Source organism: Parasteatoda tepidariorum, chromosome 3 (assembly GCF_982258835.1).
Source record: "Parasteatoda tepidariorum strain Cologne lab strain chromosome 3, Ptep-v5.0, whole genome shotgun sequence".
NCBI classification, from domain to species: Eukaryota; Metazoa; Arthropoda; class Arachnida; order Araneae; family Theridiidae; genus Parasteatoda; species Parasteatoda tepidariorum.
In genome coordinates this window covers 88208003-88231847 of record NC_141757.1, presented here as the reverse complement: position 1 = coordinate 88231847, position 23845 = coordinate 88208003, and the positions used below count along the sequence as shown (strand labels likewise).

The window sequence follows — 23845 nt, the reverse complement described above, 5'->3', positions numbered from 1 at the left end:
GTAAGGAATTTTGTGGTTTTTCTTCTGAATGAAAAACCAGAAGAAAAATAATCCGACAAAGATTATTCTACCTCTATGGTTTTACTCAGACATGACTTGACTATTCCAACATAACTATTGCGAAATGATTTGTACCCGCGCGATATTTGCATACAAACGCATGTTATTCATTCGATTTCACAGTTCGGTGATGTATATGATTGCTTGCATTTTAGAATACGCTTCATTAATTAAATTTAATATTTCATTGTTTTGACGGTACCGTCTTATTTTGTGAGAAAAACTGAGGTGAAATATTAGCGTTTTTGAGGGGGTTTTATTGCCGGTAGGGGTCATTTCAATCCTTATGAAAAATCTGGTTTTTATTTTGCGACTTAGTGAGAATAGGGTCTTATTTGGGATATTGTAAAATAATAATAATAAAAATACTGAAATAAGTGGTATGTTCAGGTTTTTGGTTAAAGGGTCTTGTTTTTATAAATTTGTGAAAATTTGCTCATAATTTACTCAACCTCTACTAAAATTTCGGTCGAATCGGTCATGGTCATTTTTGTGAGGAAAAAAAAATGTCCATCTTGTTTTATGAGGTTGTTGATTTAAAATAATGAACCCATGGCTGTTTTTCCAAGGTCTCGCAATAGACTGATAGTAAAGACACGGTTCCCAGTAGAACACCGAAGTCAAGGCTGTGGTCAGTCAGCGGGTTTGTGACCACTTTGATCAGCCTGCGTAGGGACCGAGGGTGCGTGATATCGGTCCTCGTTAAACTGTTCTACCGTAAAGTGCTCGACCTCGCGCTCAGGTCGTCGGGCTACCAAAGCAGTGGAGCCATCCCTTCTCTCAAAATTGCGATGGCATGTCTTCGGATCATCTTCAGGGATGTTAGACCGTCGCCAATAGCCCATTGCGCAGCTCTAGTGCGACGTCAATAAACTACCTATTTTTCCAAAGATGAATTTTGTGATAAATGCGTATCTAAAAAGAAAAGTTTTCTGATAAGTTAAAATATTTTGTAAACTGTCCGTTTTAACGTGAAAATTTTGCGAACTAAAATTTCTGAATGAAAAATTCCTACATGTTTTTAAAATTTCATATTGTTGTTTTCAACTTGGAACTGAAAATATGCGAACAATAGCAAATCATTTAGCAATAGGATAAGTACAGTTACTACAAAACAATAGGAACAATAATGGTGTGTGTTCCTATTTAGCGTAACCCGACCTTGCGTTGTCGTTATTTCCGGTTATTAACTAATCAACGAATTGTATTGATGCAAAATATTCTTTTGCGTACCACCCTCTGTTTTCATAACAGTCAGGCCTTGTTAACTGTAATTATTCAAAACTATTTCGTAATCGCATGTAAATTATTTAATAATTTGATCTTCCGTTACTTTGTTTATTTAAGTCACATATTTGTATTTAAAATATAATTTAGCTAGATTTAAAACCACAGATAGTTTTAATTTTTCTGTTTTAACAGGTAATTAAATATTTAAAACTTATTTCAACAAATGAATTTGGAATAAGTTAAATTTATAACGGCGTATTTTAAATTTAGAGTGAGTAAAATTGATTCTGAAAAAATATTTTTGCGAGTTTTATTATTATATTAAATCAATTTTAAGTACAAATAATTATTTAACAATGCAGTTTATTATTGCATAGACAAATACCTTTTGTGAGACAAATAATTAAATTTAATTATAACACAAATAAACTACATAAATTATTCATTGCAAAGGTGTCAGTTAATTTAATAGCAGTAATTATGTTAATAAATCATCTGAACGAGTTAATTACATGTTATAGTGGCAAGTAATATTGAAATCAGTAGTTGCGTTTTTACGTGGCGCCAAACTAAATTGACGACATTATTTTAATATCCAAAGCTTTGAACTTTGATATCCAATATCTTAAGAACTGAAACGAAGAAAACAGTTTTCTTTCCCCATCATTATCTATGCCGACTATTTTAAATTTTTTTTTTTTTTTGCTATGGAACCCTAAAGTATCGACTTTCTTCCTAGTGGAACTCCGACTTGTAATTATCGAATATATTAGTTAAAAAAGACTATTTCACAAGCCATTGTCGTGCTTCAATGTGATTCATGCATATAGAAATCGGTTGTTCAATAATCTAGAAATAACTTTATCTCCAGGTGCACAGACAACTATTCCTTCCGTCTGTAGTTTAATTACATTTTGTGCAATCAGGGGTCTGTTTAGAAGAAATTTGGGTCCGTTAACGGACCCTTCACAAAATATCTTTTCATAAAAACGGACCCTTCACAAAATATTTTAACTTAAAAACGGACCCTTCACAAAATAATTTATCTCTTAATCGGACCCTTCACAAATTTTTTAACATCATTATTATTTTCTTAATCGAATAAACCCTTTCCAGGGCAGAAAACAAGAAAGATGGATGTAAACGCATTAAGTTTTGTCTTCGGCTGACGATTCTTCCATTATTCGTCCGAAATTAATATTCTGCTTTCAGCAGTATAGGCTAAATACCAAATATTTGTATGTTGCATCTCTAATTTAGAAGCAGCAATTTCTGTTTATTTTTGAAAAACTATTTTTTTTAATTATAATTTTACAGTGCCGAGCATAATCTTGTGTCTATTTACAATTTAACAACTGCTTGAAAAAGTTTTTTGCAATAACCGGACTCTATTTGTACAAATTCATAAAAGCGGACCCTGGTTGAAGGAATGTGAGTAATTTTTTCACAATTTCACGAAAACCGGACCTTTCACAAATTGTCTGGACAGCCCCTGTTTACAGTGTTGAGCATAATCTTGTATGTCTTTACTATTTAAAAACTCGTTGAAAAAGTTTTTTTGCAATAACGGACCCTATTTGCACAAATTCACAAGAGCGGACCCTGGTTGAAAAAATGTGACTTAACGTTTATTTTATATTCACAAATTACGAGTCATTTTTTCACAATTTTACGAAAACGGACCTTTCACAAAATGTCTGGACAGACCCCTGGCAATGTTGAGCGGACTTTCCAATCCTGTAACTTTATAAGAATGATGTTTCTGAAGCGTTTTCAATGCACGTTTTTGCATATCGCAAACACATCCTCAATCTCAGAACCCCTGTGTTCCCTAGGGTTCCGTGGAACACTTTTTTAGAACCGCTGATTTATGCCAATGTTTGTTTAGATACCAAAAACATTAACGCAGTTTACGAGTAATACTTCTCTTGCTTTTAATCACTCTCCACTTTTGTCTAAAGATAGTTATTTCAAAAATTAATCTTTTCTTTGCGGTTTTTTGAGCATGCGCTCAGAAGCTACAGCTGTTACCCAACAGTAAAAAAGTCTGTCCTCTCTTTGATCATAATCTAAAAGTTCGGTCGCTGATCTGTAATATGGTTAAAGTTTCCCCAAACAAAAGCGCCGTTTTCTGAATGAGATTTCATGTTGAATTGACCTTTTCCCGAAACCCAGAAGCCGGATCGATGTGCCGAGTCTGCGGCGGTCATTCACCGGATCGATCCCTTTTCTCCTGTCTCCCAAATTCCGGAGACGAACCACAGGAGAGACGAGCTCTCGCTCTTCCTTCTTTGTTTTTTTTTCTTCTTTCTTTGCATTCCACTTTCGCTTATTGTATCCGCCCTTGATCTATTGTTGTGCCGATTATCTTAAAAGATAAATTTGGCGCAGTTTTAGAGCAATTGTATGAAACGCAGCAGGATTGGGCCGTAATTTAAAATACATGAGCTTCATTTTGTAAAGACGAATGTTGAATATTTATTTCCTTTTAACTAAATATGATATCTTTGAAAAAGATCTTTTCAGATTTAATATTAATAAATATTATTTATAGTTCGCAATTGTGATGTGAACTATAGCGAAGAAGAAAATAGTTGTTACAAGAACAAAAGAAAGTAAGGAATAGTTAAGTCAAATGGGCAGGATCATCATTATGGTTATAAATATTATAATTTCCATTTTAGTATGCGTACTTTTAGATAAATTAATTATTATTATTATTATATGTTTTAATTCACAGTTCATTTAGACATTCTTATCTTTAAACAAACTAATTTATTTATTAAAATATTTTTATATTACTATTAGACTTATGTAAAAAAGTACCGTGAAGGTAAATAAAAATCCTGCAAAAATAAATTATTTGTTAATTCATATTTTTCTTCTAAAGCTCAATCCCGCTTTCTTTTTTAATTGATACAACTATGAAATCATAATTATTCATGAAAATTATCAGTATTTATTTTAGTTTTTATATTTAGACAATATACCTCATGAACTTTGATTTCAGAAAATTATAACTTTATTTTTTATATTTTCGCATCAATTTATTTTATTTTCTCTTTCATTTCCGAAACAAAGCAAACAAAATATTGTACGAGGAGAAAAACAATTGAACGCATTACATACAATTAATATTTATTGCAACACCTTAAATGTAAGCTACTGGCTTAACAAGATTTAACTCCTTGAATAAAGAACTCATTTAAATCGAATCGTACTCATAAATTATACATTCAAATTAGTGATGAGATTTAAAAAGAATTCGAATTTTATCGTCTGCATTCAGATTAAACCATTTTCTTTTTCATATCTTGCAGACAATAAAATACCTTTTTAAAATTCTAAACATAATACGTGTGGGAAAAAAATAGAGCATTTACAATGAAGAAGACGAAGAGCAGACAAAAGAGTAAAAAAAAAAAAAAAGAAAGTTATTTCCTAGTTAAATATAGCCTCGGTTCCAGGATAACTTCTGTCGATAATGCTTGAAAAGATCAAACATCTTTTGACGTTGAGTCACGAATAGAAAACTATGTGAGTCACTCTGACGTCCAAATGTATTTTATCTTCGACGGTCTTTTGTCCCGTGCGATCAAGAATACTTTGATATTGATGAATGTTCTTATGATTTGTTGCGCTGTGTATTTTTCAAAATACACTGGTTGCGCATATATTAAATAAGTGGTTGTAGTGTACTATAAAAGAAAGCCGGCTTCTATTATCTGAGGCCGAAGTCGAGTGATGTGAAAATAATAAGAGATGAAGGGAAAGATAGCGGATTGAAAGATAATAGTGAAATGTAGCGTGACTGGGATTTCTTTTTTTCTTTTTTAAATTTATTTTGACATTGAATTTTATTTGCTTCTCATTAAAAGGTTAAGTCAATGTTTAAAAAAATAATTTTAAAACCACTGTACTGTTTTTGCCTTTCCGTAAAAAATGCGATATTAGTTATTTTAATATCATTTTAAATATATTGATGTATGTTTTTCTTGCGTTATTTTATAGTACTCTCAAATATAGTAAATTCGTTGCTTTTTAATAGAATTTCGTTTTCTGCTATGTTTTACTTTAGATTTTTTTTTTGTTGCTGTTAATATAATTCTAATATAGTATTTTAGCTGTTCATGTTAATAGGATTTATCTTTTTCGTACTTATTGTTTTTGTTAAACATTTTATTTTAAGTAGTGGTTCCAAATCAATTTTTTCAATGAAGTAGGTCCCGAGCTTCCGGGCTCGGGCTGACGCCTCCTCTCTAGTAGGAGTCTACTGATTCATCATTCACTGATTTGATTAACTAAACATCCTGAAACTGAGTCGGGTTACTTGATTTGAATAAAATGTTTCAATGTCTCGATTAGAGTTGTGGTGGCTCAGGGGATAGAGCGCTCTCATTTAAATGAGGTGAACCGGGTTCTAATGCCAGTGATGGCTGGTAGATAAGAATTCATCACCTGGCTCGCACCAACCACACTTTTGACGTAAATTATCCTCAGTGGTAGACGGATCATGAGTCAGAGTTCAATTGCCGTCAGGCTAACCGTAGGAGGATTTCATGATTTTCCTTTCTATGCAACGCTTGCGGATTAGTTCCATCAAAAAGTCCTCCACGAAGGTAAATTTCTCCTAATATTTGATCCAGGAGTTTCCTTGTCTTCTGGATTGGGTTCAAGGCTACGGAGTTGGAAATTTGTAGTCATTAACTCTAAATTGGATCGTCTGATCAACGACGGTTATAAAATATAAAGTAAAATGTCTCGATTTAAACACTTTTTTTCTCGAACAAATTAAAATTACAGTTATTCCAGGAATCTAGTAGCTTTAATTTGCTTTTATTTCAAATCGATGCTGCAAAATATACATTTATTCCATAAATACTTAGAAATAGAAACTGGAGGGTAAATTATAATTGTAGCTATTATTTTTATATATATAAGCCATATTAGTTATTGTTAATTCTGGGAAATATATAGAATTTGTTGTCATTTTTTATTATTGATATTGATGTCGCTATTCGAATCAGTCAGTGATTTGAATCAGTAATTCAAGTTACCGAGGTGAAATAATTCGAAGCACTTTGAATCATCTCACCTCAGTAAATCATTCGGATCATTTCAAATAATTTCCCCTCACTTTAAATCACTTTGTTCTATTCAAATACATAAATACAATGATTTGCTTTGGTTTTAATTTTTATTTTCGCGAGTACACACTTGGGTGTTTCCTTAAATATTTATTTCGGTGCTTGTAAAGAATGCTTCAGCACATTACATACATTTGCTAGCAACGAGTGTACTAAAAAAAAGGCAATTAAGATTGCGGTTTTTGGCGTGGCATGGGAACGAAAGGATCGTTGGAATTAGCGCGCTTAATTTACATATGCGGGTAAATCCGGTACGTTTTCAAACAAAATCCGTTTATTTGAAATTTGTTCCTTTTCTTGTTTGCCCCGATTAAATATTGCACTATTTTTTGCTCATATGAAGTGATTAAATTATTGATTTCTTTTAATGATTTTATCTTCAGATGTATTTTTCTGAACAACTTTGCATATTTAAATGACATCTAAGTATAAGTATTAAAACAAATATTTATAATTTTGATAAAGTTATTTGAACTACAAGCAAATTTATTACTGCTTAAAGCAACTCAAGAGGGCGCTCTGGTGTAGAAATCCTTAATGGAAAATTCTTTTTTAACTTCATAATCAATTAAAATTTAAGAAGTTCAGGTAAACGCAGAGTAAATTGCAAGTTTCAATGCCGAAAAAATGTTTTTAAAATGCAGACAAATTATGGCAGGATTTCTTAGGATAATGATGTGGGGAAGTTATCCTGTAGTAATTTATCCATTTTGAAAGCATTTTTCCAGCAATTTAAATTTTATGATTTACTCTGCTGGGATCCATGTCTTAATAGTCTTAATGTGGGACAATGATCAATGAAAGGTCAATCAATCAATGAAATGTGTATTAACTTTTTAGTCTCGCTTTATGTTTGACGTCTGGGGTCCTATTATAATGTTGATTAAGGTTAAGTTAAATTTTAATTTTTTCACTTCTACTTTTTCTCGCTGACGATTGATACATTTCAAATGATGATAAAATACACGTAATCTATCTCGCCAAAAATAAGTGGTGACCCGGACGTGATTTAAACACGCAACATTTTGAAGTCAATGAAAATTCAGTCGTAATTAACATCATACAGGATCACAGAAGTCAAACTAAAGATGAGAAAATGAAAAAGCGGTACAACAATTCGTTTCAAGTTACACTTCAAGTTTGGTATAGAAGCTTACAGGTTCGACAGGTACACAGAAACTTCTCTACTTTAAACCTAGTAGTTCGTTGATTCCTCCACAATTTCTTCCGCGATGTAGCGTCTTCTTAAGGATATTTACAATTGCTGAAAGTCTTACATTTAATAACAAATTATTGTATAACATTGAATTTTTTATATGTCATAATTATCTTTATTTTAACATTCCCAAATTGGAATACTATATGTCATTTTTTTTCTTTTTGTAGGTGAGTGAATGTCTTGGAAAAGATTTATTATCGAATATTTTTAAGTGATAATAGTTTTTGAAGATTGTTTGGATACTTAATTAATTGTGTGACAAATGGATTATATATAATTGTGTAGATCATCGAGGAAAACTCTGGAATGGTAAGTTAATAAAAATCATATCAGTTAAAAGCGGTTCCCTTTATCAACATATTACGACTGATAAAAACTCTTTGATTTCAATTTTTAATATCTTATTTATTTATCTGGAGACAATATTTGTCAAAGCAAAATTATAATTGATTGCAAACATCTTTAATGCGCCGCGTAAATTCTCGTTTTCTCATAATAATTCTTGGATATTTTTCTTTTTTTTGTTGCATAAATTTATTTATCCAAACTTTTTGGGCAATCATTTTTAATGTTAATATCATGAAAACTTTATTGACATTGAAATTATTTCTTACAATATTGAATATTTATAAAATTAAATATATTATTATAGCTTATTTACTGATTTGGTATGAATATAAATGGTTTAACAGCACTCAAATGTTTCATTTTGCATTGTAATACTACTTATTTTAAGTACTAAGGAAAATAATTAATCTGCAGTAATTGAGGAACATTGTTACAGATTTGTCTTTCTTGCTCTATAAAAAATTCCGGATCAAATTACGGCATGAAGTACAGGCACTTCAAATCTATCATCCATAATATCCCTTTTATCATAAAATCCATTTTTATTGTAAAATATTATACCGTAATTTTTACAGTAATATTTATTTAACTATAGTGACTCAGTGATTATACGGTAATTAATGTAAAAATTCGGTATATCATAATTTTTTATTCCGTAACATAACCGGTAAAAATGGATTTTACAGTAAAACGTAACGGTGCTACCCTGTCTGCCGGTACATTTTACCGTCATTTGATTCGGAACTTTTAACAATGTAGCTGTTTTTATAATTTTATAAATTTCCCTTTTAATTGGCAACTTCTAACTGCTTTGGAAGAAAAAAATAATTTTTTCATCAATATTTTTGTTATGAAGTAGTTGTTATCAATGAATATATTTAGAGCAGCTTATTTTTTAATTTGAGCAAAGCGATAAAGCATCAAATTCAATATATCACGCTTTTAAATTGCTTCGTATAACATTTAATATATCTTCTTCATCATTTTGCAATTATGAAAAAATACTATGTTTAAATCTTGGCCAAGGTTTAAATTATATAAAATTATGTTGTATGTGTCTAAAAGAATTTCCATACATTTTTTTAAGAAGTTTTTAAGATAGTTTTTTCTAAAATATGCCTATTTTTATTCATCCCTATGGTAACTATGAGTTACACTGTGCAAATCTTTTATTCTTTTTACTAATATTTATGTTATTTTGGCAACAGCTAAAAATTATCTCGAGATTAAGATATGGTGTTAATGGTGGCTTCACTACATCAAAAATCTCAATATAAGTACTCATTTGTTTAAAAGAAAAACTACCTGACTGTATAAAGCCTATTGAAAAGTAATTTTGAGCACCAATCGTTACTTCAGAGATATCATTTGCAATTAAAATCGAGTTATATTTTTACACGCAATTGTATTCCATATCTTATGGATTTTTTTCCTCTTTAAAAGGGGTGTAACGTAAAAAATGAAATCAATAAGGTTTCATTTTGCCTGCGTAAAGGTGTCTAACATTTGTATGACTGATCTTTCGAATAAATAACTTCTCGTCCTTCTGATTTTGCCACAAGTAAAGTTGAATTTTATGATTTCAATTTGTATTACAACGATTGCAATTAAAAGAAACAAGTTTTTTTTTCCTTCCTCCCAAGATTCGAACGTTCTGTCTCAATTACTATCCTTTGAATAAGCAGTTAAGATCTTGAGTTTGACAGCAATACACGTGTGCGTGTTTTCTGCGACAGAAGCTTCATAAAATGGCTAAAAGTAAATCCGCTCACTTTCCCCAAACGGATGCACCTGCCACGCGACTGATAACTAAGCGGGAAGGAAGAGAAGTGAAGAGAGTTCTTGCGTGCCAGAATAGATCTCTCTATTTTACTCCATCATAGAGGAATTAACTTTCGTTAGGATGATTTTTTATGAAAAAAATTCGGAAGTTGAAATTTGAAACTCCATTTTTTATTTAGTTTTTCTATAATCAATTAATTCTGCGAAAACACGCTTTTTTTCCCTTCTTTTTTTCATATTTTAACAACTTTCGTGTTACTTCGGATGCGCTTTATAAATATTTCAAATTTTTTCCTTTTGTGGCTTCATTACTTTCACTTACAATAGAAAAATGATAGCTTTACATTGACCTTGTGTCACAAGGTTTTTTTATTTTATTTTTTGACTGTTTGTTACCTAAATATCGCGTGATAACATGTATGTTTAAAGCTAAGTAAAAGCAATATATTTCATCATTTTCAAAAGAGGAATTGTTATTTTATTTTAAAAAAATTTGCATATATATATACATTTTGCTGGAAAATAGATGGAATAAATTTCACTATGTATCTATGTGAAGACGGAATTCATTTTGACAATGTATCTGAGATGTAAAGACAGAATTCATTTGGACGATGTATCTAAGATGTGAAGACGGAATTCATTTTGACAATGTATCTGAGATGTGAAGACAGTATTCATTTGGACGATGTATCTAAGATGTGAAGACGGAATTCATTTTGATAATGTATCTGAGATGTAAAGACTGAATTCATTTGGACGATGTATCTAAGATGTGAAGACGGAATTCATTTTGACAATGTATCTGAGATGTGAAGACAGAATTCATTTGGACGATGTATCTAAGATGTGAAGACAGAATTCATTTGGACGATGTATCTGAGAAGTGAAGACAGAATTCATTTGGACGATGTATCTAAGATGTGAGGACGGAATTCATTTTGACAATGTATCTAAGATGTGAATACGGAATTCATTTTGACAATGTATCTGATATGTGAAGACGGAATTCATTTGGACGATGTATCTAAGATGTGAAGACGGAATTCATTTTGACAATGTATCTAAGATGTGAATACGGAATTCATTTTGACAATGCATCTAAGATGTGAAGACGGTATTAATTTTGACCATGTATCTAAGATGTGAAGACTGAATTCATTTTGACAATGTATCTAAGATGTGAAGACTGAATTCATTTTGACGATGTATCTAAATTCGCTTAATCATATATTATATTCATGTACAGTGCGCAAAGTTAAAAACGGACCACCCTGAAAAGCTTGAAATCTAAAGATCGGATCGTCACATTCTAAGACTTAATCTTAATGGTTTGCGGGGGTGACCTCAAATATGCTGATTAATTAGTAAAGACGATATTTTAAGTTACGAAATCAGATACAAAAACGTACTTTCTCTGAATAAAAATACTTTTTTCCCCCCCAACGGATTTGGATTTTTTACCCTCAAAATATAAGGTGTAGCCGCAATCTGGAAAATATGGTCCCAATAGTTTAATCACGAGAGCCCTCCAAAGTTTGGACCCCTTAATGTTAATTTGACTTTTTGCATATATCACCATATCTCAAGAAATTTTTAACCGAATCGAAAAAAAATTTGCACACAATTAAAAAATCCGTTTGTTGAATGATAATTCGATGCAAAAACTAAGTTTAAGTAAATATTTATTATTTTTTATTGTTTTATTTAATAATAATCGAAACAAATTTTAAATTATAAGATATAAAATTTTTACACCATTTTAAAGTGCGTAATTTTAAATAGTGAAATACAAAATTTGAGCGAAATCGGTTGAATAAGTTCCTAAGAAATCGAATTTTAAATATACGATTTTTATGAAATTCTATTTATTTCAGAGCTATTCTACCGATTTCGCGCAACTTTTGTATTTGGTAATTTAAAATTACATATTTTAAAATGAATAAAAAATTTTATACCTTTTGAAAAAATTTTCGACCATTATTAAGTAAAACAATAAAAAATAATAAATATTTACTTAAAAATTATTTTGTGTATGGAATTCTCTTTGGCAAACGAATTTTATAATAGCGTGCTAAAAATTTTCAATTCGTATAAAAAGTTCTAGAGATATGGGGAAATATGTAAAAAGTAAAATTAACATTTAAGGATTCCAAATTTTGGATCTCTCTCCTGACTAAACTATGGGGGCCATATTTCCCAGATTGCGGCTACACCCTATATTTTAGGGGGGCATAAATCCGATTCCGTTGAAAAAAAAGGTACTTTTATTCAGAGAAAATACGTTTATGTGACTGATTTTTGTATATCACCTGCTCTAATTGATTAGCATATTTTAGGTCACCCCCTGGCAAGGCCGTAGCCAGGATTTTTTTTCGTGGGGGGGGGTGATATGGTAAGAAGCAAGGACGGTTTCAGACATGCAAAGTAGGGGGAAAACATTGTAACAATTATTGTTTATTCTGTTGTTTGCAAAAGTTAAACTAGTAATTAAAAAATATTACATAATAATTATTTTTCAATTAATATTACATAATAATTATAATCAATTTGTAAACAAAGTTTACAAAGACATGCGACGGGGATTTTAAGAAAATTTTTCGATTACTTTTTTAGGACAAACCGGAATATTCTGAAATATGCTTAATAAAGTTAGTTAATAAAAGGTTTGATTCGACAGTTTTTGTTTTTCTTTTTATTGAGAGGCTCAAAGAAAGACTAAAAAGTTTGAATCCCAGAATTTCGGGGGGGGGGGGGATTTGCCCCGACGCCCCCCCCCCCCTGGCTACGGGCCTGCCCCCTGGAACCATTGAGTCCTAGAACGTGAAGAGCTGATCATTATTATTAGATCTGTATGATTAGATCCATATCCCCCCCCCCCCCGCATTGTACAACCAAGTCCATATTGAGTTAAGAAGCTTTATATATTTCGTTCTCTTTTAAGTTTTTAAGATGCAGCTGGCTTAGGGGATAGAGCGATCACTCTCCTATGAAGTGAACCGGGTTTGAATCCCAGTAATGGCTGGTCGATTCGAATTCCGCACCCTGTTCGCATCGGCCACAGTGCTGACGTAAAATATACTCAGTGATAGACGGATCATGGGTTAAAGTCCCCTTGCCGTTAGGCTAACCGTGACAGGTTTTCGCGGTTTTCCTCTCCATGTAGCGCAAAAGCAGTCCTCCTCGAAGGCAAATTTCTCCAAATACTTGATTCAGGAGTTCTCTTGTCTTTTGGATTGGGTTCAAAATTACAAAGCTGCGGAGTTGAACATTGGTAGTCGTAAACCCAAAAAGTTAGATCGGCTGTTCAACGACGGTTATAAGATAAAATAAAATAGTAAAACTGAAATTATCGATCTCCTGAACGTGTTATTGGAACCATATTTTCGAATAGCAACCTTTTATACCATTGAATTTGGAAAGTGTGTCATGATGGGTCTTTGTGGCAGCCACTATAATAAGTACCGTAACCCTCCTTGGACTGCGTTTGTACAACTGTGATGTTTGGAGCATCTTACTACGGACCCGGATGTACTGGGTTCGAATCCCAGGCAACGAACATATCTTTCGTACATTTCTCCCTCCACCACGTCCACCCTTTTGAGACTCTGTATTTTGGTCTAAAAGGAGTATATGTTATTTCTATTTTAAATACATGAGGTTTTAAAATTAGACTATTATTTCGTTCGGAGCTATTTCCTCACTTTTTTGCTTAATTTTGTGAAGCCCTTTATTACAGTTTTTAAGTTAAGTAACAGTTTGAAGACGTATTACGTGAGTTAAAGAGGAATTAATCGATTGTAAATATACATAATTTATGTATATGTTAATACCACATTTAAATTATATATTTCCTTTTTTTCATTTACTTATTTAATTTTTTGATATTAAATTATGTTCTATTTTACTATCTAAATATTTTAGATACCCTCACTTCTTATAAGTAGGTTACGTATTTCCTGTTCCGGTATAAATACAATTCGTCCATTGTCTTTTTTTTTTTCTTCTTCTTAATTTGTCACCTGCTTCTTATGTTAGATTTTTATTTGTTATAGCATTTCGCATTTTATTCTAGTAATGTTTGCTATATTATGATTTCATTGGAAAAAGCGATAATTTAAAATCTTTTAAATTTTAAAACATGCTTAGTTCAATTTTGAAACATGTTATTACATATTCTTAATTATCGCAATAGGAAAATCTATGTTTGTGTGAAAAAAATTAGTTATTATTTACGAACGACTCGAATGCATCCTTTTATTTGTTTAATAATGATATCAAGTAATTAATTTGTGAAATGTTTAATACAAGAACTAGTGGCATTTTTGGAATTAATTAAATGTATGGATTAAAAGCCGTTCTTAGAAAGTTCCGTTTTCATGTGAAACTTTTTTTTTTAATGAATTGTTTACTAGCTTCATAACTGTTGTGAATTTGTGCAATGGCAAACCCTGCTGCTAGGGATGGCGCGAGAGGTTTGAGGGCGCTTGCTCCAAAAAAAAAAAAAAATAACACTAATGAAAATATTTTTATAAGTTATCTTTAAATTCACTTTATAAATAATATTTACTCATAACTAAACTTTGAATGTAATGTAAGATAGAAAGTTATTTTTCTCGTATTATTAAAAATAATATCATTTCAAGTGGTAAGTGTATACAATGTTTAACCTTTTCATCGCACTTATGATTTTCATTATCTTAAACTAAAATAAAAATAATGATTATAAATACCCGTATGTCTCTTTGCCATAATGTTTATGTTTCATGTTACAATTTTAATTTTTTTATGGTGAATCTAAAGTAGTAAATCTAGCGGACAAGCGCACCTAAGTCTATGTACGCCACTGAATTTGTAACAGTTATTTATGACTGTTAAATTAAAAGAGAAACACTGCGAATTGTGGAAATGAATTAATGATCTAATTTTTCAAAATTCAATGAGTTGCACCAATACTTAATAGTTATACTTATATAATATCAATACTTAATAATCTGTTATCAATATGCCTTTTTACAAAATTCATTAATTTTACTTATGAAACAAAAAATACATTGCAAAAAAAGTTATTTTAAAATAAATAAAAACTCATAAAAAAGGAACCGGAAAAAACAGGCATATTTTTTTATGAAGACGAATAAATGACTATCTGTTTAAATCAACTTGCATTGACATATATTTATTATATTTTTTACCGCATCAAGTTTTTCGACGATTGTTTGCGTTGAAAAATGGGCCGGAATCCTTGATTTTTTTGACATTCGTAACAATTCTGACCTTGAGGACAAGTGTTACCCGTGGAATGCTCATATATCCCATACCCTTACAGGTGTCTCATTCTTCCTGTTATTGATTTCATATTTTATTATATTATATGATATCATATCATAAAATAAATGTGTTGCGAATTTTCTAAATTCTTTTAAGAAAGTAGGCATCAGATTGTGTGTGTAATGCCGGCGTGTTTCATTCAGTCTGGCATGTGTCATCTTAGTCACAATCTAGAATAAATTATTTTTTGCTTCTTTGTTTTTAAATTTATGCTAGCATAATTTTTGATTTGCCAATTTTGAGAAAAAAATTGATTCGAATTCCTTCGTTTCTTGAAAACAACGTAGCTTTGTATTCATATCATTATAAACTTCATGATTTCTTTCTTTAGGAATTTATAAATTTAAATGTTAATAAAAAATATAATCTAACGCTATATAAATATAAATACGCTGTAAAGAAGGATTTCTCAAAATTGAGAAAAGTCTGCTTTTATAGCACTTTTGAGACCATGCTTTTTGCTCAAAAATTATGCTGTTTCAATTTCGAATACATTAGGTTTTCAAATTCGACTGTTATTCGTCGTTATTATTTTGCTCAATTTTAAGAAACTTTTTTTTTTTTGTTAAAGTTTATAAATAAATTAATTTCGTTTAATCGAATGTAAGTGTCTCTCACTCGTTAACCGGGTCCGGTTAACAATTTTCAGCGCTGGGTACCGGTTAATTTTTACGGGAAACGCTGTTTAATTTATTGAAACGAGCATTTATCCTGGCGCTTTAAAAATCTTAAGCCAAAATCTTTAAAATTTACTTACTTTTACAAAAAATTAGGTATTATTTGCGTAAGCATACTATCTCAAGCAAAATAATTATAATTTATTTTTAGTTTTATATATATATCATTTTTAATTTTGTTTAAATAACAGAAGAAATACAAACAATCAGAATGACTTTTTTTTAAATTAAGAGACACATTCTATTTGAAAGGTCTTAAATTTATTATTTCCGGATGGAGTTAAAAATAAAAGAAAGAAAGAAAGTGTGTTGATGTAAGTTTAATAGCAGAATATTTACCAGTGAAAATTGAAATCATTGAATGCATTTGTTGAATTTTTTAGAATTTAATTAATCTTAACAAGCCGAATGTAAATACAGAAAATCTTTAATACCATTAATATTAAAGTAATTAATATTTGAATGCATCCAATCTTAATACAGAGTATAATATCTATATATTTTTAATTTTATAAAAATAACAGCGCTAAATACAAACATTAAAAAATTAAACACTCTCTCAATTCAACTATTAATTACGAAATATTTACCCTTAACTACTTAAGAGCTAAAACATGCGTTAATTCTACTAACTAGTTAGAATTTAATTAATTTTAACAAGTCGGACGCAAGAACATATATTGTAAAAATTTTTAATACTTCTTTTTTTTTAATAAAAATTTAAAAGTATTCAGTTCAAACATAATAAAATCACTTCATTTTGTTCTCGTTTAAGTTTCCATCTCCAAAAAGGAGATATTTTATGAAGCTCAATAAAGACTTCAAGTATTTAATCAGCACCCAGGAATGCATTAAAATTAAGACTTTACATTCTATTTGAATGCGTCTCAAATTTATTTGCTGCTCCGTTTGAAATAAAATAAAGAAGCAAAGAAAATGTGAAAGAATCTTCAAATGAAACACGTTACAAAAGTTAGTTTCGAAATTCCGTAGCTTTTTTTCCTAAAAAGAAAAAATTCTCTTTGCTTCGAAAGAAAAATAATAAAAGAAAAGAAAGTATTTAAAATTTTTTGAAACATTCTTTGCTCTTTTTATGCTGTGGAAAATATTTAGAAGTAACGTTTGGGGATGTTTAAATATTACGTTGACTTCTTTTTGTGATTTTTTGCCTTTTAACACCTTGTCACCAAAAATTATCAAATCGTAAACTCTTAAGCTTATGATGATAAATTTTTTGTTTGTTTATCAGAATGTAATATTTTCTCTCCAAGTTTTCCAAGTCTTGCAATTTATAGGGACTTTTTTTTCGTTAAAGGAGTTTATTTTTTTACTCACAATTTTCTTGAACTCCCCGAATTTTTGTTCGCAAAAATGAGGAAGGCCTTCACTTTTAAAAATTCAGTAAATCGGGAGATGATAAAAGTTATAGTTAAAAAGAAATTATATAAAATAGTTAAATTAGAAATTTTAGAAGTATTTTTTAAAAATAATTTATAATTTATTTTTAAACTTTAGCAAGTACAAACTCTCATTATTTTGTAGTTAATTAAATTATTAACATAAAAAAATGTTTAGACTTATTCAGTTATTTCAATAGTTTGTAATAACGGTAATTATCATTAAAAAAAAACCTATCATTTCGGTGGGTTATTTTTCTTTTTAAAATAATATTAATAATAAAAATGTGTTATTGTTATGAAGTTAATTAATGTTCTAAACTTCATAACTTTATTTTTATGCTTCTATCTCGATATATGTATAACCAAGTGCTTTTGAAAAAAAAAAAACAAAAAAGAAAGAAAGAAGAAAAAAAAACTATTTAAAATAAATAAATAAGCTTTTTCGTTTTTTTTTTTTTTTTTTTTATTTTATTTTTTTTTTTTTATTTTTATTTTTTTTTTTTTTAAATTAAATATTCAATTGTTTTTAAACCACTCTTCGAGTTCGCTCGGTTAAAACATCGTTTGCAAAAATAACCTTTGTTTAAAACTGGCGGGAAATCTAGGTAAGCGTGACGGCGCATCATCATATGATTTTTTTTTATTTATTTATTCTTTTTACTTTTTTATTTTCATTTTTGTCTTAGTGGAGCGAAATAGTATTTTTTTTCCCTTTCTTTTATTTATTTTTTATATTATTATTTTACTCTTTAGCTTGTGAGGATAGGACGAAATGGTGGGTCAGAACAAACTCGCAAAACCAGTCTACGACACGAAATGAAAACGAAGAGGTCTGTTGGCTGTCCCAACAAGTCGTCTCTTTTATTACTCATTTCTTCTTCCTTTTTTTATGTGACTCAAGGAATTTTGTTTGTTTTTTGAATTATTACCACGTGAAGGCCGTTGCTTCAGTTTATTTCAAAAAGTTCGGTGTTTATTGCGCGCGTGTAAGCTTTTTAACTATTTGCATCTCTGCGTCATCGTTATGTCAACATCGGATGAATGGAATTTTGAAAAATGTTTTCGTCGCCATGCCTGACAATGAATAAAAAATCTTCGCCAAATAGAGAAATCATTAACTGATAACTACTGCAGGTAACGTTGGCGTAAACAACGACATTTTGTAACCGTCGATTTGAATGTCAAATGACTCGCGTCTAACAGTGAGCAATTTCATTTTCGACTTTAAGTCAGTTGAGAAAGTTTAAGACATGCAAATTGTTCCGACTTCATCTCTAATGCTGCATAAAATCGCTTATCACGACAGTTGTGTAATTTTAGTGCCAAACTGTGGACTTAATTAACACTGGAAAAATTTACTTTCTTTTGCCCTTACAACTGTGTATGGTGTAGATAAAATTATCTGTCTATGTATTTCAGAGGGGAAAAAAAAGGCTTGACATTAATCAAGAATACCTATAAAAAAATTTTTAGAAAGAAAATTGCATATGCTTAGACAAAATAATATATTATAATAAATATACATATGACAAACCGTCATTTTATATATATAAACGTAAATTTTTTTTTTTTTGAAATCTTGATTTTATTAAGTTAAATAAGAAAAGATTCATCAAAAACTCTCGTTCTAACAAATATTTCTTTCACTTCTATTCTCAAATATTTCTTTCACTTCTATTTCCTCTATTTCATTTCCGAGCAGCTGAACAACGGAAACGGACGTTAAGATTCCGTGTTATGTTTATATCAGCTATCATTAAAGCTCTAGTTCGAAGAGCGCTATTTTTTACACACCTGCCCTCTTTTTAAATCAAAAGGCATTGTACTCTCTTCATTTTAAAAATAAGCATTCGGTTTTAGGTGTTCCATATTTTTTTCAACTACCCTGTCTTAAAATCCAGTTTAATTTTATGTGTCTTACATCGTCATACAATCAATCTATCTCATTTCGAGTCATTAAATATCAGTGATGAAGGAAAGGTACCTAATATGAGATAGTTCCCTAATATGCGACGCTCTTATTATAGCCGTAGGAGATGGTGGACTCGACTAAAAATATTCTTAAACATGCAGCAGACGATATTTAAAAATGACTTCTCATTTTCTGTAGTCGTCGTAAGAGCAAGGATGGTGTTGGAAAATTTTTGTGGATGTGTGTGTCCTTTATAGACTCCTAAACTATCCAACCTAAAGCGACGAAATTTGGCATAGAAACTGTTCAAAGCTTGGCGAAGGTCACTGTCGACATTAGAACATTCTTCAACAAACCGTTCAAGCGGGATGAGCCGAAAACGAATTGGAATTTTCTGATTGGTTAAACCTTAGCCATTGTTTTAAATTTTACTATAAACGATTCGGGTTTCAAATATTTTGAAGATAACACCTTTGATATTTTCTAGCTTATAGCTCTATTTGTTCAGAAATTACATATACTTTAATATTTAATTATTTCTTACGCGATTTTTTAGATAAATTCATTGAACAATATTATAAAAATAATTGAACATTGAACAGTCATGGATTACGTCATCGAATTAATATTTAGTTATCTGATATCGCATGTTTATTTTGCTTATAATGGATCTTTTGAAATATGTTTCTATAAAACAAGTAATTTAAAATCAACGGTAATTGTAGTGAAAAAAGATGGATTATATATTCAAAGGCATGAAAAAAAAGTTAATGAAAAAAAATTTCACCGCACTATTTTATTATCACTTTATTAGAAGGCGGGACTGTTTATTCTTTGCTTTATTTTATTTACTACTGCCTAATTTGAAATAAAAAATCATGCAAACATGCTAAAAACTGATGTGATTAGTTATGTTAATATTTAAATGAAGGCAAAAAAAGTTCGGTTGCATTTAACATACCCATACAGAATGCAATCAATTTTCGTTATTTTTTCTGATTAATTAATTCCTCTAAAAATTTTGCTTACCTGGTTCTGCCATCAAGCTCTTTAATCACGCCGGTATAGGCTTTTCAGTTATGAGCTTGATTTCGTTGTGTTACTCAGTACTGATTTAATAATTATTTACTTAATTTTTATTCACCCCTCGCGAAGAACGGGTATTTAGCTAGTTAATAAATAAATAAATAGTTTTTAAAAAAAGTGCAAAATTGGAAGAAAGAAAAAAGGTATTTTATTGAAAAACTATCTTCGCTGTGGTGCTTTTGAGTCTTGTAAATCTTATCCCTAATGATTTCCACCTGTCACATCTACAGTGCAAGGCGGGGAAAGAAAAAAAAATTACTTTTAATAACTTTTAATCTAATTATCGAATCTTCACGTACCAAGACTCAGTCTTAATGGTTCAAAGGTTTGACCTAGAATATGCTAATTAGTATGTGCGGGCGATATTTTAAGTTACTGAATCAGACACAAAAACGTACTTCCTCTAAAATGACATAGCTTTTTTTTCCCGACGGATCTGGATTTCTGACCACAAAATATAGGATGTAACCACCTACAAAGGGGTCAGAAAAACAGTCCAAAGTTTGGACCCTTTTATGTTAATTTCACTTTTTGCTTATTTCGTCATGTCTCGAGAATTTTTTAAGCGAATCGATAAATTTTTGTTTAATTATTTATTGTTATTTTATTTAGTGATAGTCTAAAAATTTTGAATTTTGTATTCAATTTTTTGCACCATTTATTTTACAGTATGCAATTTTTCATGTCATAATACAGAATTTGAACGAAATCGAAAAAAATCCTGTGAAATCGATTTTTAAATAAACGACTTCTTTATTTAAAAGTAGATTTCTCAGTAACTATTCATGAATAATTAAAAACCAAATTCATGTATTTCATATATTTCATTTTTTAAAAAAAAAAATGTTATCGTTATAAATATTCACCCGATTCTGCATTGAGTAAGAACAGCTTTGTTAAAATTCTGCATTACAGCTATTTTAATCACAACAAATATTTACAAAAAAATGTGAGGGAAAAATGTATTAGTAAACTGAACTGCTTGTTTTTGTTTCCCTTTCCTCTTAGTCATTGTCAAGTTTTCTAACCTTAAGAAATTAAAAAAAGAAAGAAAAAAGCTCTCTTAGTCTACTAGCCGCAAGTTCAAAATAACTTTTGTGGTTAGCTTAAAAACTTTTTTTAGAAAATACTTTTTCTAATGGGCCATCATTTTTGCTGGCCCATCATGTTCTGCTTTCTCTCTGTCTGGGTGCAACAGCCGTAAGGAGGGCGTTTCCATTTACCGCTGCTTCCGGAGGAAATCTTTGGGAACCAGCTATTAATACACATTCAATCCCTCCTTTATCTTTTGTTCCTAGTTTTGCACCTTAACCAAGAGAGGCGTTGCAATAACCCATTGTACATTCCTTCTTTTTATGTTGATCTAAGACATGACACTATCTTTACTTTCATTTGCTCTTATGTTTTTCTCCTGACTGATACAAGTGGGAAAATCTTGAGTATAAACCCTTTTAACCAATATAAAAGTCTCTTGTGACTTAAAATTTCTTTTTTATTTCTTTAAAAGAAAATCGGTAAATTGATTTTGGCTGTGGTCTATGTAATGATCTCAAATATAAAAAATAGTTTTAGATATCCGTCTTAATCCCCCCCCCCATTTTTTTCGTCCTTATTTTTCTTCCTTTTATATATATTTTTTCTGGTAAGAAAGGTAACTGAATGATATCATACAAGTTTAATAGAACTGATTTTCTTTTTTGTTGCTTTGATGTGTACATATCTGTCCATCTCTCTAGATCAGTGTTATCCAAAGTGTGATACGCGTACCCCCTGGGGGGAACAGTTTAGCCGGGGCACGCGTTTTTGTGCACTGCAACAAACGAAAATTTCGAAAAATTTTATTTAGAAACAAAGCTAGCCATGAAAATTTTCTATTGGCTATTTTTCGCAGAGTTAACAGTTAATAATTCGTGGTGTCAACAGCCAGTTGTGATTTTTAACTTTTGTAAAAACTTTTTACAGTAAAAAATACTGTATTAGTGGTACACAGCGTTCAAAAAATTTAGAAAGAGTACACAAAAGTCATAAGCTTGGGAAACACTGCACTAGATACATATTAAAATTAGAAATACAATAAAATATGATGGAATAAATATAAAGACTCTTCAGGACGCAGTCCTACACTAGAGACATTTCAAAATATTTTTTTCCCCGAAGATTGAAAAATTACTCGAATGTATATATATATATATATATATATATATATATATATATATATATATATATATGATGGTATATATATGGCAAGGACTTGTAATCCAGCCATAAAAGGAAAATAAAAAATCTATGACCGTATGACTAATAGCACTATATTTATAGCTATTTTTTTTTCTTCTGATGAAATAAAATTTTTATATGCTGGAAAACATTTGACTCGAAAAATATTTCATGAAGATTATAGTATTGTTTCAAATTTTTTTTTTTTTTTTTGCGAATCTATAGAAGTTTGCTTGGAGTATTCCACTGCATTCCACTTTCACTGAGTACTATACATGTATCCTTAATACTAAAATTTTTTCATGAATTTTTTGCTGTTTTACCAGCGAAAAATGATATTATTGTCTCTATCCTTCTTATTCATATCTAAAATTAAGATATATGTTTTATTATCCAACATTCAAAAGTCATTATTCGAATATTTTCCTCTGGTCACAAATGACATTTTTTGTTTTTGTCTTGTCTTCTTAAATTGAACAATGGGAATTGGGTGTCGAGGCTAAATACTGGAAGTCGTGGGAGTACGGGGGCGACAGCTATTGAGGGGAAAGGAAAAACGTGACAGGTGTGTTGTGAGACCTTGGTTTATGTCTCCTACAATGGGACAAGGAAGTGCGTTCGCTCAAAAACCGGCCCTTTTGTCAATTTGCTGTTGATTCCCGTGCTATTCACTTGTGGTATGTGAGTTCACGGTTAAGAGATGTACTTGATTTCTTTTTCAAAATAAACAAATTTGAGAGATATTCTTGATTACTTAATTTGCAGGCATTAAGGTCAGTTTTCATCCGATTTTCAACGCGGAAGCGTTTAGAAGACGCAGGATTATGTTTGATAAGCAATCCAGGATTTTAGAGATGTTTTTAGATACAAACATACAAAGTTTTTTATTTATTTTATTTTAAATTGAATATGTAGAGAATACAGCCGTGAGCGATAGGAATCTTAATTATATGTTTTAAAGAAAAACAATGATACTTTTCGAGGAATTTATTTTTTACTTACTGAAATATTCCGAACAATTCATAATCAAACAATGCTCTTTCATATAAGTAATGATCAACTAATTTTCAAAGAATAGTCTCGTTTGAATCGCTGAGTTTAGTATGTAACTATAATAACTAGATGTGTTTAAGTGCGAAATATTTTGAGTTCTCAGCATGAGCATACGAAACTTCTAATAATAAAGAACATTGTTAATATCCAATCTACAAACAATGTTTTTTAACGTCAATATTGGTAAAATAATAATTTTAACTAATTTTAAAAAAATAGTCTCGTTTGAATCGCTGAGTTTAGTATGCAACTATAATAACCAGAATTTGATTTGAGTGCAAAATAATTTGATTTGAATTCTCAGCATTAGCATACGAAACTTTTAAGAATGAAGAGCATTGTTAATATCAGGATACAAACAATGTTTTTTAACGTCAATATTG

The 23845-nt window shown here is 30.2% G+C and overlaps 1 protein-coding gene across 4 annotated transcripts in view; it reads left to right on the top strand.

Annotated features, from left to right (window-relative positions):
• LOC107441901 (Krueppel-like factor 6) overlaps positions 1 to 23845 on the top strand; it is a 145576-nt gene that overhangs the window by 52650 nt on the left and 69081 nt on the right. For 2 of the 4 annotated variants that reach the window (XM_087159774.1, XM_087159776.1), the window contains exon 2: positions 7824 to 7965. The exons of the other annotated variants lie outside the window; for them this stretch is intronic. Coding sequence is in view for 1 of the 2 variants with exons in the window: in XM_087159776.1 (XP_087015902.1) it covers positions 7963 to 7965 (3 nt within the window). In the remaining variant the exon portion in view is untranslated. The remainder of the gene's footprint in view (positions 1 to 7823; positions 7966 to 23845) is intronic. 4 annotated transcript variants of the gene reach the window in all.